The sequence below is a fragment of the Panthera tigris genome, chromosome B1, assembly GCF_018350195.1.
Source record: "Panthera tigris isolate Pti1 chromosome B1, P.tigris_Pti1_mat1.1, whole genome shotgun sequence".
In the NCBI taxonomy this organism is placed as follows: Eukaryota; Metazoa; Chordata; class Mammalia; order Carnivora; family Felidae; genus Panthera; species Panthera tigris.
This window is the reverse complement of record NC_056663.1, coordinates 635,294-650,725: the sequence shown is the minus strand read 5'-3', so window position 1 is coordinate 650,725 and position 15,432 is coordinate 635,294. Positions and strand designations below refer to the sequence as shown.

At 43.7% G+C, this 15,432-nt stretch overlaps 1 protein-coding gene across 8 annotated transcripts in view; it reads right to left on the bottom strand.

Annotated features, from left to right (window-relative positions):
• The window catches only part of FBXO25 (F-box protein 25), a 54,272-nt gene extending 39,086 nt beyond the window's left edge, over positions 1 to 15,186 (bottom strand). For 2 of the 8 annotated variants that reach the window (XM_042982809.1, XM_042982814.1), the window contains exons 1-3: positions 15,078 to 15,180; positions 11,147 to 11,230; positions 5,555 to 5,695 (exon numbers count right to left, since the gene is read on the bottom strand). In XM_042982809.1, the coding sequence (XP_042838743.1) occupies positions 5,555 to 5,695; positions 11,147 to 11,223 (218 nt within the window). In that variant the 5' untranslated portion in view covers positions 11,224 to 11,230; positions 15,078 to 15,180. Of the gene's footprint in view, positions 1 to 5,554; positions 5,696 to 9,754; positions 9,838 to 11,146; positions 11,231 to 15,077 lie in introns of those variants that run through there. The other 6 variants (XM_042982811.1, XM_042982810.1, XM_042982813.1 and 3 more) reach the window with 6 other exon arrangements.
• Between the last annotated feature and the right edge of the window lie 246 nt (positions 15,187 to 15,432).

Here is a 15,432-nt window from a genome sequence, read left to right as displayed (position 1 = left end):
TCAGCTCCGCTGCCAGTGGGGACAGCTCTGCTCCCCAACTCCACGGGGTCGCCAACTCCTAGCAGCTCGGCTCCCATCATCACAATGCTGAGTCTAGCAAGTGGGGGTTGGGACTTCACCAAGAGCTCAAACAGTCCAGAACCCACACCTTCTGGCTGCACCTGGCTGAAGCCAGTCACTATGCCAGGACACAGTATGTGCTGGCTGCTCAGCCGTGCTCACCTAATCCACAATATACAAACATCTGTTGTGTTTCCATATATTAATAACAAGATACCAAAAGGAAAAATTAAGACAGCAATCCCAATTATAATTGCACCGAAAAGAATATCTATCTAAGAACAAATTTAATCGAGGAGGTCAAAGACACGTATGCTGAAAACTAAAGGACACTAAAAAAAAAAAAAAAAAAAAAATACAAAAACTGAAGAAGACACAAATAAATGGAAAGACATGCTGTGTTCACAGACTGAAAGAACTAATATTGTTAGCACGTCCACACTACCCAAAACAATCTACAGATTCAACACAATCCCTATCGAAAGTCCAAAGGCACATTTCACAGAAGCAGAACAAATAACCCTAACATATATGGAACCATAAAAGATTGTGAATAGCCAAAGCTATCCTGAGAAAGAAAAACAAAGCTGGGGGCATCATGTGCCCTGATTTCAAACTATATCACAAAGCTGTAATACTCAATACAGCGTTGGCATAAAAGGCATGCAAATGAACAGAACAGAACAGAGTATGCAGAAATGGATCCTCATATATGTGGTCAATTAATTCAGAATGATGGAGTCAAGAGTGGGGAAAGAAGAGGCTCCTTAGTAAATGGTGTTGGGGAAGTGGACGCCTTCATGCAAAAGAAGGGTACTGGATCACTACCTTACCCCCCCAAGATTAAGTCACAATGGATTAAAGACTTGAACGTAAGACCCGAAACCATAAAACTCCTGGAAGAAAACATAGGGGTGAGCTTCTGGATAGTCACTGGTCTGGGTGACAATTTTTAATCTGACACCAAAAGCACGGGCAACAAAAGCAAAAATAAACAAGTGGAACACATCAAACTAAAAAGCTGTACATACGGGTGCCCAGGAGGCTCAGTCAGTTGAGCGTCTGACTCTTGATTTTGGCTCAAGTCATGATCTCTCAGTCATGGGATCGAGTGTGCAACCTGCTTAAGATTCTTTCCCTGGGGCGCCTGGTGGCTCAGTTGGTTAAGTAGGACTTCAAGCACCAGAGGATCTCCTGAATTCTCTATCCATCTTCGTGATCAGAGACCCATTTGGCATTCTCGTAGGGGAACCAAAAATATGGCCTCTTTCCTTTTTCCTTGGCGGGGGACCCACAACTGAACTGGTATTTTCAGTAGAGTTGACAATACTTTCTGTGGAGCCCCAAATTTACGATGCCCACCACTGCTATGTCCACTGAGAAGCAAATGACCAAAATAAACCTTAAATTATTGAAACTGAGGTTTGAAACAACGTTCAATGAGATGTCAATAAAAATAATGCAATGAAAAGGTTTAATAAACTAAACGCAAAGGGAGAAGATGCTAGAAATGTCACTGTTAAGGCAGAGCTAAGCCCCACATAGCTGGCCCCCCCCCCTCCCCGCCACCACCACACCTCAGCCTCACAGGAGCGCTGCCTTCTCTCAGAGGCCTCCTCAAAGCCTGCAGCTACTAAGCACGGTGCAATCTGATGGGAAAGGCTACCAATTCTCAAAGACACAGTATCCGGACCCTCCTCTGCAATACCTTCCTTTGCAAAAATCCTACAAGATCTGTCACCAAATGTCACACTGAGTAGCAACAACACCCTGGTGGGGGGACCGAGCCAGATGAGGACTTAGTATGGTTCTCCCCAAGCCAAAGGCTCACGGTGTATCTGGGGGCTGCTCCCTTTTCTCCTCATCCAGTCTGTTGCCTACTATCTCGTTGACCATGTTCCCCACCATCCGACTGCATGGACACTGCCCTGGGCACATGCGCATCCTCCCTCCACTAGAATCCCAAACTGGGTATCCCGTCGTCACTGTGTGGCCCAGCCCACCCACCCTCTCTTGTGCATCTACAGGGGAGTGAAGAAACCTCCCCAGGAGGGTGCAAGATGAAGTACCCACGTATCAATCAGTGCTCTGCCGTACAAGACTCTGTACGCTCCACACATCTTTTAAGGGAAGAATGAGGCATGCAAAATAGAGGTGAATGTTCACTCCATCATCAACCTCCACAGTATCACGAATGTTGCTTGAAAAAGCAGCTTAGTCAGGATTCAAAGTATGAACGGGTCAGCCCTACCTGAATTAACCCTGTTGAACCAAGTAATTTCTTACCTACATGCTCAACTTTTAATCCTAAAATGAGGCAAAAAGAGAGCAAGGGGATATTTAAAGGTCTTGTATCCTCATGCCCATTATAAAACATTTTACAAAGCTGGTTAGAATCTTGAGTGTGTAAATTATTTTTACTAGCTTTAGAAAGCCCATCTTCAACCAAAGAATTGGGAATGCTGTTTCTCACAGACATTCAGAGGAAGAGGTAATTTTCCTCAGCAATTTGAAATGGTGGTTACATATGGTTTTATTTTCTGCAAATTTTAGTTCAAAGTTAAATTGCTTTTTCTTCCAGGGTAAGAAAAATATCAGACACTGGCTATATAGTTCTGGGTCATCTGTGGCCTCTCCCCACAGGTTAGGATATGCATTTTTGTGGAAATGGGCAAAAGGAGGAGAACAAAGAAAAAAAGAGTAGGAAAAAGGGCAACCAGAAGGTGTAAAGGACAGACAGTTAACTCATTCCGCCTTCACTTCACCCAACGAATAAAGCCCTGTCTCAATAAGCACAGCTGGATAGGTTTCGATGGCGCAGAGAAGCATCGGTCAGCAAAGCTTACTATTTCAAAGGATTTTTAAATGAAGTTTGAATGGGAGTGGGTGAGGGGAGAGTTTACAGGGAAGAGGGTGAGGGAGACAGGTGGAAACGGAGTTTATCACGTAAAGAAACATAGCTTGAGTGGATTTTCGCTAACTTTGTGTGTATACAGAAAAATGTGTGGGAATGTGTGGGGAAAAATACACAAGGAAGAAAAGACAAACTCATGCAAATTCCTTAGAGTAGAAGTGGCAGTAACATCATATTTCACACCTGACAGCTTTTTCAGTCTGACATTTCCCAGACTCTTTACCCATCCTAAAATGGTGACTTCTGGAGTCTCCACGTTTAACAGTAGGTCATGAGGAGTCCATGCAAACATCAACCATTTCCACATGTATTCAACCAACCTTGAATTTAAATAATTTGCTACGAAAACTGGAAGACAAAAAATAACTTAAAATTCACAGCTGTGTGACATTATCTAATACTGATAGCATGCATAATTACCAATCTTATATAAAATTTACATTCATCAAGATTAAATAAAATTCAGAATGGAACAGAAATGCCACAATATATACATGTTACCTTTACTATAATTATAATCTGAAATATATCCTATAATTTGAATATAGTCAAATACTGCAAACCAGTCTCTAATCTAAAGCACTACATATCTGTCAGAAAATCAGACAGGCTGAAGTGAAAAATAAACTATTGGGACTACATCAAAATAAAAAGCTTCTCTACGGCAAAGGAAACAATCAGCAAAACTAAAAGACAACATACAGAATAGGAAAAGATATTTGCAAATGACATATCCAATAAAGGGTTAGTATCCAAAATACATAAAGAACTTATACAACTCAATACCCCAAAAAAACAATTAAAAAATGGGCAGAAAACTTTTCTCCAAAGAAAGCATACAAATGACCCACAGACACATGAAAAGATGCTCAACATCGCTCATCATCAGAAAAATGCAAATCAAAACCACAATGAGATATCACCTCACACACCTGTCAGAACAGTTAAAATCAACAACACCAGAAAGAACAAGCGCTGGTTAAGGATGCAGAGAAAGCGGAACCCTCGTGCACTGCTGGTGGGAATGAAAACTGGTGCAGCCACTCTGGAAAACGGTATGGAGGTTCCTCAAAAAGTTAAAAAGAGAACTACCCTACAACCCAGCAATTGCATTACTGGGTATTTACCCAAAAAATGTAAAAGCACTAACTCACAGGGATACATGCACCCTTTGTTTGTTGTAGCATTAGTTACAAGAGCCAAGATATGGAAGCAGCCCAAGTGTCCACTGACCAATGAATGGATGAAGGAGAAGTGGTGTATACACAACGGAATATCACTCAGCCATAAAAAGAATGAAATCTTGCCATTTTCAATGACGTGGATGGAGCTAGAGCACATTATGCTGAGCAAAATAAGTCAAAGACAAATACCAAATGACTTCATTCACATGTGGAATTTAAGAAACAAAGATGAGCAAGGGGAAAAAAAAGTGGCAAAGCTAAGAAACAGACTCTTAACTATAAAGAACAAACTCATGGTCACCAGAGGGGGAGATAGGTGGGCAATGGGTGAAATAGGGGATAGGGATTAATGAGTACACGTCTCATGATGAAAAAAATAATAAAATGATTTCTTAAAAATGAAAATCAGATGTCCTCCCTGTTAAAAATACAGAGTTGGTAATCATGCAAATGCAAAATTAAAATATACAGTGAAACTGAGGTGGCTGGGTGACTCGGTTGAGTGTCCGAATTCAGCTCAGGTCATGATCTTGCGGTTTGTGGGTTCGAGCCCGGCATCGGGCTCTGTGCTGACATCTCAGAGCCTGGAGCCTGCTTTGGATTGTGTCTCCCTCTCTCCCTGCCCCTCCCCCACTCACGCTCTGTCTCTCTCTCTCAAAAACAAACATTAAAAACAATTTTTAAAAAATATATACCGTAAAATCAATTACTAGATCCATAACACCTTGAAGAAAGAAGCCCTGAGATCTTCCTAATCCTTCGGATGTTCAAATTGCATTTGTGGTAGAGACTGCCGGTCACCATCCCCGCTTCTGTGTTCACACCATCTCTGAGGTTTATCTGAACACACAGCTGTGCATCACAGAGACCACGCCCCCTAGTTCCCATGCATCTCATGCTCCAGCCAAGATGTGAGCAAATGTGACACACGCGTCCTGCTCCTCTCCTGCCCTGCTGACTGGACCATAGGTGCTGTGGGCGATACGCCCTCTTCGACTGTGCAGAAGGGCCAGCAGAGCACCAGCACAGAATGTCTTTCCATCCCTGAGCAGAGTCACTACACCAACTCAGGATTTCCAGGGAGAGAAACAGACTTCCTGTCTTGTGCAAGCCACTGTCATCGGGAGTCTCGGATACATGCTGCCAAGACCGTATCTTCATTTCCTGAGCTCCTCAGCTATAACGTGGGGTCGGTGGTAATCCTGTTTCCTCAGATTACTGTAAAGGTTACCTGTTTTACATAGAAGAGAGCAGCATCTGTCGGTGGGCACTACACAGTCTACTGTGTGTCTGGGCAAACTCAGCCAGAGTACAAGTTATGGAGCTTTTCTGGGACTTCAAAAATAGAAACCATAAATGTTAGGCAGGCAGATGGCGTGGTTCTGGTATAACTTACATGCTGTGACTCAGGTTGCGCTGGTTATTCTCTCTCTCAAGTTCCCGACTCCAGGATTCACATCTCTTCCATCCATCTTCTGTTTTAATCCAGCTCCATCCAGGAGATCTCCAGTCCTGACCCAAAAATGGCATAGTTCCCCTGCAAAAGAATTTATGTTAAGAATTTATGTAATTAGCAAGTTTCCTTTCATTCAGAACGTTTTAATGTTTATTTTTGAGAAAGAGAACATGTGCACACACACGTGCACACAAGTGGGGGAGGGGCAGAGAGCGAGAGAGACAGAATCAGGGGCAGGATCCAGGCTCTGAGCTGTCAATGCAGGGTTCGAACCCACGAACTGTGAGATCATGACCTGAAGCTGAAGTCAGATGCTCAACCGAGTCACCCAGGTGCCCCTCATTTTTAAAAAATGTTTATTTTGAAAGAGCAGAGGGGAGGGACAGAAAGAGAGAGAGAGAGAGAGAGAGAGAGAGAGAGAGAGAGAGAATCCCAAGCAGGCTTTGTGCTGTGTAACACAGGGCTTGATGTCACAAATCAAAGATCATGACTTGAGTTGATATGAAGAGTCAGGATGCTTGACCAACTTGAGCCACCCAGGTGCCCTGAGAACATTCATTGATTCTAAAGAATAAAGCTCTTAATATTTAAATGTCTGCATGTGCCTTAAATGCTGGCTAGACACAGGGGAGCAAAGAGGACACAGTACCTCAGGTGCACCAAAATGATAAGAAGGGCTACGTATTGGTGGACGCACTAGCCCAACATTGCATCTGTCAGGAAAGGTTTACCTGAGGGGCCATCTCAGCTGGGACCTGGAGAACAAGTAGGGGTCAAGGAGTGAGGAAGAACGGGAGCATTACAGCAAACAGAAAAACCCTCTGCACCAGAAATTAGAAGCAACGTAACACGAGACATATTTGTGTTCAGCACTGTATGTGCGTCAACCTGGTTGCAGCTCACAGTAGGACAGCAAGCATAGGGAGCTGTGAGAAGGGAGACTGGAGCAGTGCCCAAGTCAGAGGACTGGACTTTCCTTCAAGGGCAGCGAGGGGCCAAGAAAGGAACTTCCGCAGGTACACGATTCGATTAGACCCAAGTGTTACAAAAGCCTCAGGGTCCCACTGTGAGGACGGAGGTCGGGGGACACGTGGCGGGAAGAAGAGTTAGGACTGGCAGCTACGGAATACAAGCCTTTACGAGGTGCAAGAGGAGGGCTGCAGAAGACACAGATGCTAGAAGCACTTAGGAGGCAGGGTCACCAGCAATCAAGGCCTTGTTTGTCTTGCTCTCTGACACTAAGGGGACCAGCTACCACACGCTCAGCTATGCCCAGGAGAGGCCCGTGGGGCACGGAGCAACCCCAGGCTGGCTGCACGTGTCAGGGGAAGTCAGAGAGACAGATCTGAGTTTGTTGAACCTGCCTCTGAGATAAGGAATAAAGAAAGAAGAGACATTAATTTCAGTTTTGGACAGGCCTGTCAGATCTACTGAGTCTGTGGCGACAGGACAGCACTATACTAGAATCCGCGTATAAGGACCCAAGTATAAAAATCATGACCTTCGGGGCACCTCGGTGGCTCAGTCGGTTAAGTGTCCGACTCCTGGTTTCGGCTCAGGTCATGATTCCACAGTTCATAAGTTTGAGCCCCACATTGGGCTCTATGCGGACAGCATGGAGCCTGCTTGGGGTTCTCTTTCTGCCCCTCCCCTGCTGGCTCTCTCAAAATAAATAACTTTATAACTCGGTGACAAAAAGAGCTCAAATACTAGCTCTTCCATTGCCCAGACTTGCCTTCCTGTGGCTCAGTGCTTCTCAACCCTCACTGTGCGTTAACCTGTCTACCAGTCTTAGAAGCTTTTAGAAAATACAAGTGCTTGGCTTCATTCCAGACAATTAAATACAAGTATTTGTGTGTGACAGGTAAGTGCATTTTTTTTTTTAACAATGCCAGGCATGCAAGGGAGCTCAACAAACATTGAATGGATGCATATACAGATCCATCGCTCAGAAGAGAGAATAAGGCTGGAGAACACAATAGGAAAACCGTCAGCATTCAGGTAGTCACCAAAGCCATAGGAATGATACCTATGGAATGATACCTACGGATGTTTCCCCCACAGAGAGTAACAGTGGGAAAAAAACAGAGGCAAGGGAAAAAACTCCAAGGGACAATGACATTTAAGAGACAAGCAGATAAAGATGAGCCAAGAAAGGAAATTAAAAAGGAAGAGCCTAAGAGGTAGGCGGTAGGGAGCAGGAAGACAAGAGAAGAATGTATTTCAAATGATTGGCAGAAAGGAAAACATTATTAACAAGCTAGTATGGTAAAAATTCTAAAGTGTATGTTGAATTTAGCTACAAAAACATAACTGATAGCTCAACCAAAGATAGTTTCAATAGAATAATGTATTATGTTAATCTCAAGTCCAAAGTAGACTTGGAGCATTTCTCTAATGTACAGTGTTTCTAACACAGAGTACCTGAGTGATAAAAGTTTTTCAAATATAATCTCCCAACTATATTATAACTAACAAAAAATAGGCTACTAGATAGACTTCGATACTGGCTTAGAAGAGACAAAAAAAGGAAAGTCCAAGTCTTCAGCAACATTGCTGGCTCAATTCTACATGCTCATTTCCCTAAATGGCATATGAGATGTTCTTGTATACCAAGAGGATCTCAAAACGCCACTCAACTTGAGCTTCCAGCAAGAACACATCTTTTATAGTCCCACATTCATTCACTTAAATTCTTACTTTAGAAAGTACTTAAATATCCCTGTTTAAATACCAGCACTATTTTGGTAAGCATCATCTTGCAGACTTGTTTCAAGCTACCAACTACCCTAAAATGCAAAAGCTACCACCCATGTCTAGTCAATTCAGTTAACTAGAATCGTCTCCAATAGTATACAATGATTTTCTAAATTTTCATGAAGCTTCAGATATAGTCCAGAGAACACTCCTAACCCAAGAAGGCAAGATGCTCTGAAACAGTTTAGTCTCATAAAACACACACGAGGGAACAATGTGTACGAGGACCATCTCTGAGATCTCTCGTTATCACAGATTTGGAAAAATCCATGTTTAAAAAAACTAGCAACCATGCAGAATACTGCTAAACAGACCAAATATAGGGGTGCCTGGGTGGCTCAGTCGGCTCAGGTCATGATCTCACAGTTTGTGAGTTCAAGCCCCACATCAGGCTCTGTGCACAGAGCCTGCTTCAGATCCTCTGTCCCCCACCCCTCTCTGCCCTTACCCCACTCTTCCTTTCAAAAGTAAACATTTAAAAAAATAAATAAATGGGGCACCTGGGTCCTGCTTCAGATTCCAGGTCCTGCTTCAGATCCTGTGTCTCCCTCTCTCTTGCCCCTTCCCCACTCACATGCACACGCTCTCTCTCTTAAAAACAAATAAACATTAAAAAATAAAAAGAAAAGTGAGAAAACACAAATAATGTATGGAAATATATTTTAAAAACATAAAAAAAATATGTATGTACTGAGTGAGAGAATAACTAAAAGAAATTCAAAGTAAAAATCCAGCCATCTAGGACCTCTGAAGAAAAACTAGGACATGATCTTGGCCTTAAAGCCCATGGTTAGATCTTAAGTGGAGAGACTAGGGAAAAATACCAATCCCAGAAATGGTGGGCAAAAAGAAACGAAGATGGGAATACAAGTGACACCTTTCAGAATAGTGAACAGAACAGGTCGGCTAGGAGAGAAATCTTTGGGAAGCCTGGTAGGTAGGGTGGAAAGGTGTTCAGAAGCCTTGAATATCAAAGGTGTTCAGACTTTATTCTCCAAATAAAAGTTTTTGGGCAACGTGGTGATGTGAGCAGTGTTGTTCTGAGAATGATCTGCCTGGGTCTGTGGAGAAGACGGAACGGGAGGGTGGAGGCGGAAAGCACAAGTAATCAAGCAAGAGAAAGCTCTGCCGACACCTCCACTAACACACTTTCTTAAAAGATGATGACGCACGTTGTACTTGTCTAGTTAGGCACTAGGCCCACTCACCACTTAATACACGTCTATTCAGGCCTCAAAAGCAACTTCTATCACGTTTAACCAAAGTTTTCACTGTGAAGAGTCAGCTTAGTATTCCAAGTAAGATAATCGACTCTTTTGCAACTACCTCTGCGAGCAATGAATGGTTAGCCTGAATATTTCACACGTAGGTGTTTGTACTTACAGGGATTGGAAGGAATGAAATGCAGCTACATAAAAAACGGTACATTTCTGGGGCGCCTGGGTGGCTCAGTCGGTTGAGCGGCAGACTTCGGCTCACATCATGATCTCGTGGTTCGTGAGTTCAAGCCCTACATCGGGCTCACTGCTGACAGTGTGGAGCCTGCTTCAGATTCCCTGTCCCTCTCTCTGCCCCTCCTCCACTGGTGCCCTCTCAAAAATAAAACATTTTTAAAAAATAGTACATTTCCAAGGTTTTTATTTTCAACACCGAGGAAAAGATTTGTTCCGCTGTAGACATGAGGATTCCAGAGATTTGACATATTATCTTCTTTGGGTCACAATGAAGCTTCATTTTAAGGTGTAATCCTATACAGTTCATGAACTAAAGCATACTCTGGAAGAAGACTTATTAGAAACAACAAAAAGCCATCCATCAGGGAAAAAGCAAGAAGCAAAATGGACAAGAAGCAATGTGAAAGGTCTGGTACCAAATTTTCAAAAATACTCCCAACTTGAGCCATCTAAATTTGCAAATCAGAACTACTACTAAACTTCTGGAATGATGAACCCATCACTTTTGACGGAAATATATTTATCTGTCTTGCTAAAGACCTGAAATGCTACACCTTAATAAATTTTAACTAAAATCACATTTGTTTTAAAAATTTCAAACACAAAAATAAAAGCAAAACTTACTCCTGAAAATTATTAAGCACGTAAGAGCAGCTACTCAGAGGCGGCTACTCTGTCGTGAAGTAGCTGGTACAATTTGCAATTTTATGCACAGGTCATGCTAACGGATGTCAGAGAGCATAGGGGCTGAACTCTCAAAAATCTTCACTTCATCTCTATTGCACACAGCAGGGCGTGGGGGTGGAAACTCCCAACATGGGAGGCAGGTCAAACCCAGAAAGGTCTTCCTCCAAGCATTTTCCTTTTCTTAACTAATGATACAATAGCAATGTGTATTAGATCTTAGTATGAGTTAGGCATTCCTATGATCAACTTACCTGTATTACCTCAGCCCTCACACTGCTATCACACTTCTATCTCACACTTCTATCTAAAAGCTAGAAAATGTTGCCATCCCCCTTTCTACAGGCTTAATTCTCCATTTTGCAGATGAAGAAACTGAGGCACAACATCTGGCGGAGCTGGGAGTTACATTCCTACAGTTTCATTCCATGGTCTATGCTCTATGCCTGCATGTTTATAAAAAAATTTTTTTTAATGTTTATTTTTGAGAGAGAGAAAGAGAGTGCGTGCACGTGCGTGAGCGGGGGAGGGGCAGAGAGAGAGAGGAAGACACAGACTCCAAAGCAGGCTCCAGGCTCTGAGCTGTCAGCACAGAGCCCAACGCAGGGCTCGAACTCACAAACCATGAGATCATGACCTGAGCCGAAGCCGGACGCTCAACCGACTGAGCCACCAGGCACCCCATATGCCTGCACGTTTGTGACAGCAATTCATGAGCACCCTGTGAAAACAAAGGTCATAAAACTGTGGTTTGTTGTTGTTTTTTTTTTTTTACTGTTACCTTATATAGATCATATCTAGTGCTGTATGCAAAAGTAATGAGTGATCTAAATATAAAAACACTCAGGAAAACATACCAGCCTTGTAAAAGGCTACATGTACCTCACTGTTTGTCTTAAGTTAGGTGAAAAGGAACCACAGGAACGGGTACTCACAGCCCTTATTAAGTTCATCCCCCAGACAGTGAAAGCTGTCCTGTGCAGAGCTCAAGGCAATGCTACACATACTATACTCAGGTAAGAAAATCACAGACAATAGCAAAGCAGTTCCACAGTCAAGGAAAATAGCTGGCAAGCGAGTTTCTTTTCCCCTTATTTCTTATGTCTTAACATAAATTTTGAGTAAACTTCCATTGTTCCGCATCAAGAAAGGCTGGTCATCAATTTCACAAGCACTTGATCTCTTTCACTACTTTCTTATCCTTACAAGATTTCCAAATAATTTAGAGCCAAACATGAACACGGCTTATAAGCATGGAAGAACTTGATGCCGAAAGAACATCAAGAGATGGTGAGCGGTGGATTGAGAATCAGAAATGGGATTTACTGTAACAAGGCCTGAGTGAGGATCACAGAGGCTTCCAAGAAACAGAGACCAGGAAATAAAGAGGGAAACTAAAAAGGAAGAGGAGTATGAATTCTTGGGTAAGAATGCGAAAACGTGTATTCTGATTAGGGATGGAGGTTACAGATTTGGAAAAGGCAAGAAATGAGGGTTTCCAGAGAAAAGAACAGATTCTTAAGAACATCCTACTAAAGAATGAATGGGCGAACCAAGAAGTTAAAGAGGAAATTAAAAAGTATATGGAAGTCAATGAAACTGATAACACCACAACCCAAAACCTCTGGGACACAGCAAAGGTGGTCATAAGAGGAAAGTATATAGTAATCCAGGCCTTCCTAAAGAAGGAAGAAAGATCTCAGATACACAAACTAACCTTATGCCTTAAGGAGCTAGAAAAAGAATAGCAAATAAAACCCAAAACCAGCAGAAGACAGGAAATAATAAAGATTAGAGCAGAAATTAATGCTATCGAAGCCAAAAAAAAAAAAAAGAAAAGAAAAACCAAAACAAAACAGTAGAACAGATCGATGAAACCAGAAGCTGGTTCTTTGAAAGAATTAACAAAATTGATAAACCACTAGCCACTTTGATCAAGAAGAAAAAAGAAAAGACCCAAATAAATAAAATCAAGAATGAAAGAGGAGAGATCACAACCAACACAGCAGAAATAAAAACAATAAGAGAATATTATGAGCAATTATATGCCAATAAAATGGGCAATCTGGAAGAAACAGACAAATTCCCAGAAACATATACACTACCAAAACTGAAACAGGAAGAAATAGAAAATTTGAACAGACCCATAACCAGTAAGGAAATCAAATTAGTAATCAAAAATCTGCCAAAAAACAAGAGTCCAGGGCCGGATGGCTTTCCAGGGGAATTTTACCAAGCATTTAAGGAAGAGTTAACATCTATTCTCTTGAAGGTATTCCAAAAAATAGAAATGGAAGGAAAACTTCCAAAATCTTTCTATGAAGCCAGCATTACCTTGATTCCAAACCAGACAGAGACCCCACTAAAAAGGAGGACAATAGACCAATTTCCCTGATGAACATGGATGCAAAAATCCTCAACAAGATATTAGCCAACCAGATCCAATAATACATTAAAAAAAATATTTCACCACGACCAAGTGGGATTTCTACCTGGGATGCAGGGCTGGTTCAATACCTGCAAAACAACGCAATTCATCACATCAATAAAAGAAAAGACAAGAACCATATGGTCCTCTCAATAGATGCAAAGAAAGCATTTGACAAAATACAGCATCCTTTCTTGATAAAAACCCTCAAGAAAGTAGGGATAGAAGGAGCATACCTTGAGATCACAAAAGCCATACATGAACAACCCAACACTAATATCATCCTCAGTGGGGAAAAACAGAGCTTTCCCCCTAAGGTTCCCCCTCTAAGAAACAAGACAGGGATGTCTACTCTCGCCACTGTTATTCAACATAGTATTGGAAGTCTTAGCCTCTGCAATCAGACAACACAAAGAAAGAAAAGGCATCCAAATCAGCCAGAAGGAAGTCAAACTTGCACTCTTCACAGATGACATGGTACTCTATAGGGAAAACCCAAAAGGTTCCACCAAAAACCTGCCAGAATTGATTCACGAATTCAGCAAAGTTGCAGGATATAAAATCAACACACAGAAATCAGTTACATTCCTATACACCAACAATGAAGTGACAGAAAGAGAAATCAAGGAATGGATCCCATTTACAGTTGCACAAAAAACCATAAAATACCTAGGAATAAATCTAACCAAAGAGGTGAAAAATCCGTACACTGAAAACTATAGAAAGCTTATGAAAGAAACTAAAGAAGACACAAAAAAATGGAAAAAGATTCCATGCTCCTGGATAGGAAGAACAAATATTGTTAAAAGGTCGATACTGGGGCACCTGGGTGGCTCAGTCGGTTGAGCGTCTGACTGGCTCAGGTCATGATCTCGCAGTTTGTGACTTCAAGCCCCGCGTCAAGCTCTGTGCTGGCAGCTCGGAGCCTGGAGCCTGCTTCGGATTCTGTGTCTCCCTCTCTCTCTGACCCTCCCCCGTTCATGCTCTGTCTCAAAAATAAATAAATATTAAAAAAAAAATTTTTTTTTTAAAGATAGAACTACCCTACGACCCAGCAATTGCACTACTAGGCATTTATCCAAGGGATCCAGGTTTCAAAGGGACACATGCACCCCCCATGTTTATAGCAGCACTATCAACAATAGCCAAAGTATGGAAAGAGCCCAGATGTCCACTGATGGATGAATGGATAAAGAAGATGTGGTAGATATACACAATGGAGTATTATCCGGCAATCAAAAAGAATGAAATCTTGTCATTTGCAACTACATGGATGGAACTGGAAGGTATTATGCTAAGTGAAATTAGTCAGAGAAAGACAAAAATCATATGACTTCACTCATATGGACTTTAAGAGACAAAACAGATGAACACAAGGGAAAGGAAAAAAAAACAGGGAGGGGGAGAAAACAGAAGAGACTCATAAATATGGAGAACAAATTGAGGGCTGCTGGAAGGGTCGTGGGAGGGGGGATGGGCTAAATGGGTAAGGGGCACTACGGAATCTACTCCTGAAATCATTGTTGCACTATATGCTAACTCATTTAGATGTAGTTTTTAAAAAATAAAAAAATAAAACAAGTTAAAAAAAAAAGGAAAGAACGGATTCTTCAGATGCGTGAGTTTTCAGAGTGAGTCTGAATAGGCCCACAGAGAGCAGTGGAATACAGCAGGAAGGGTCCAAACGGAGTTCACAGTGAAGAGGAGGACGCAAAGCCCAGGCGTCAGCTGAGAGCGCAGGGAGTCAGGCACTGAGAGGATGCCAGCGCCACGGACGAGGACAGGGGACCCAGGACCGCGCAGCAGGTGAGGCGCGGTGTAGACGAGGGCAGGGGACCCAAGACCGCGCAGCAGGTGCGGTGCGGATAAGGAGCGCAGGGAGCAGGGGGTATCTCTGGGAGTAGAGGCTCGGGGCACGGGGCCACCGGCTTCAAGACACGAAGGAACCCCGGGAACAGCTGAGAAGGCGGGGACGCGGCAGGGGACGCGCAGACCCCGAGGGAGGCGCCCCCAGCGGGGGAGCGCTGGGCGCGGCGGAATCGCGGGCGTGCGGGGTGGGCGGCGGGCAAGGGAGGCCGCGCCGCGCAACGGAGGACCGCCTCTGTTCCCCACCCGGCGCGCCGAGGGTCCCCAACCCTACCTGGCGCGGGGCGGGCTGGGGGGAGGGGGGTCGCCGTCCCCACCTGGAGCGCAGACGCCCTCGGTCCCCACCTGACGGCCGAGCGGAGGTTTATTGCCGGAAGTCGTCCACCGCCTACCGGGGAGCGCTGACAAGAAGCCCCGCCCCGGGCCGCGCTGATTGGCAGGTGCGGCTCCGCGTGGCCGTGTTGCTACCCGGCTCCCCGAGGCCGAGCCGCGCGCGTGCGCAGTGGGCAACGCCGCCGCCTTTCTGCGCGTGCTCAGTGGGTGCAGCTGGTCTGCAGACCCCCGCGGGCGTGGCGCGGCGTCCCCGCGTGGGAGGGCGCGCGTGCTTCCTGTGCGCGCTCCTGAGGGTG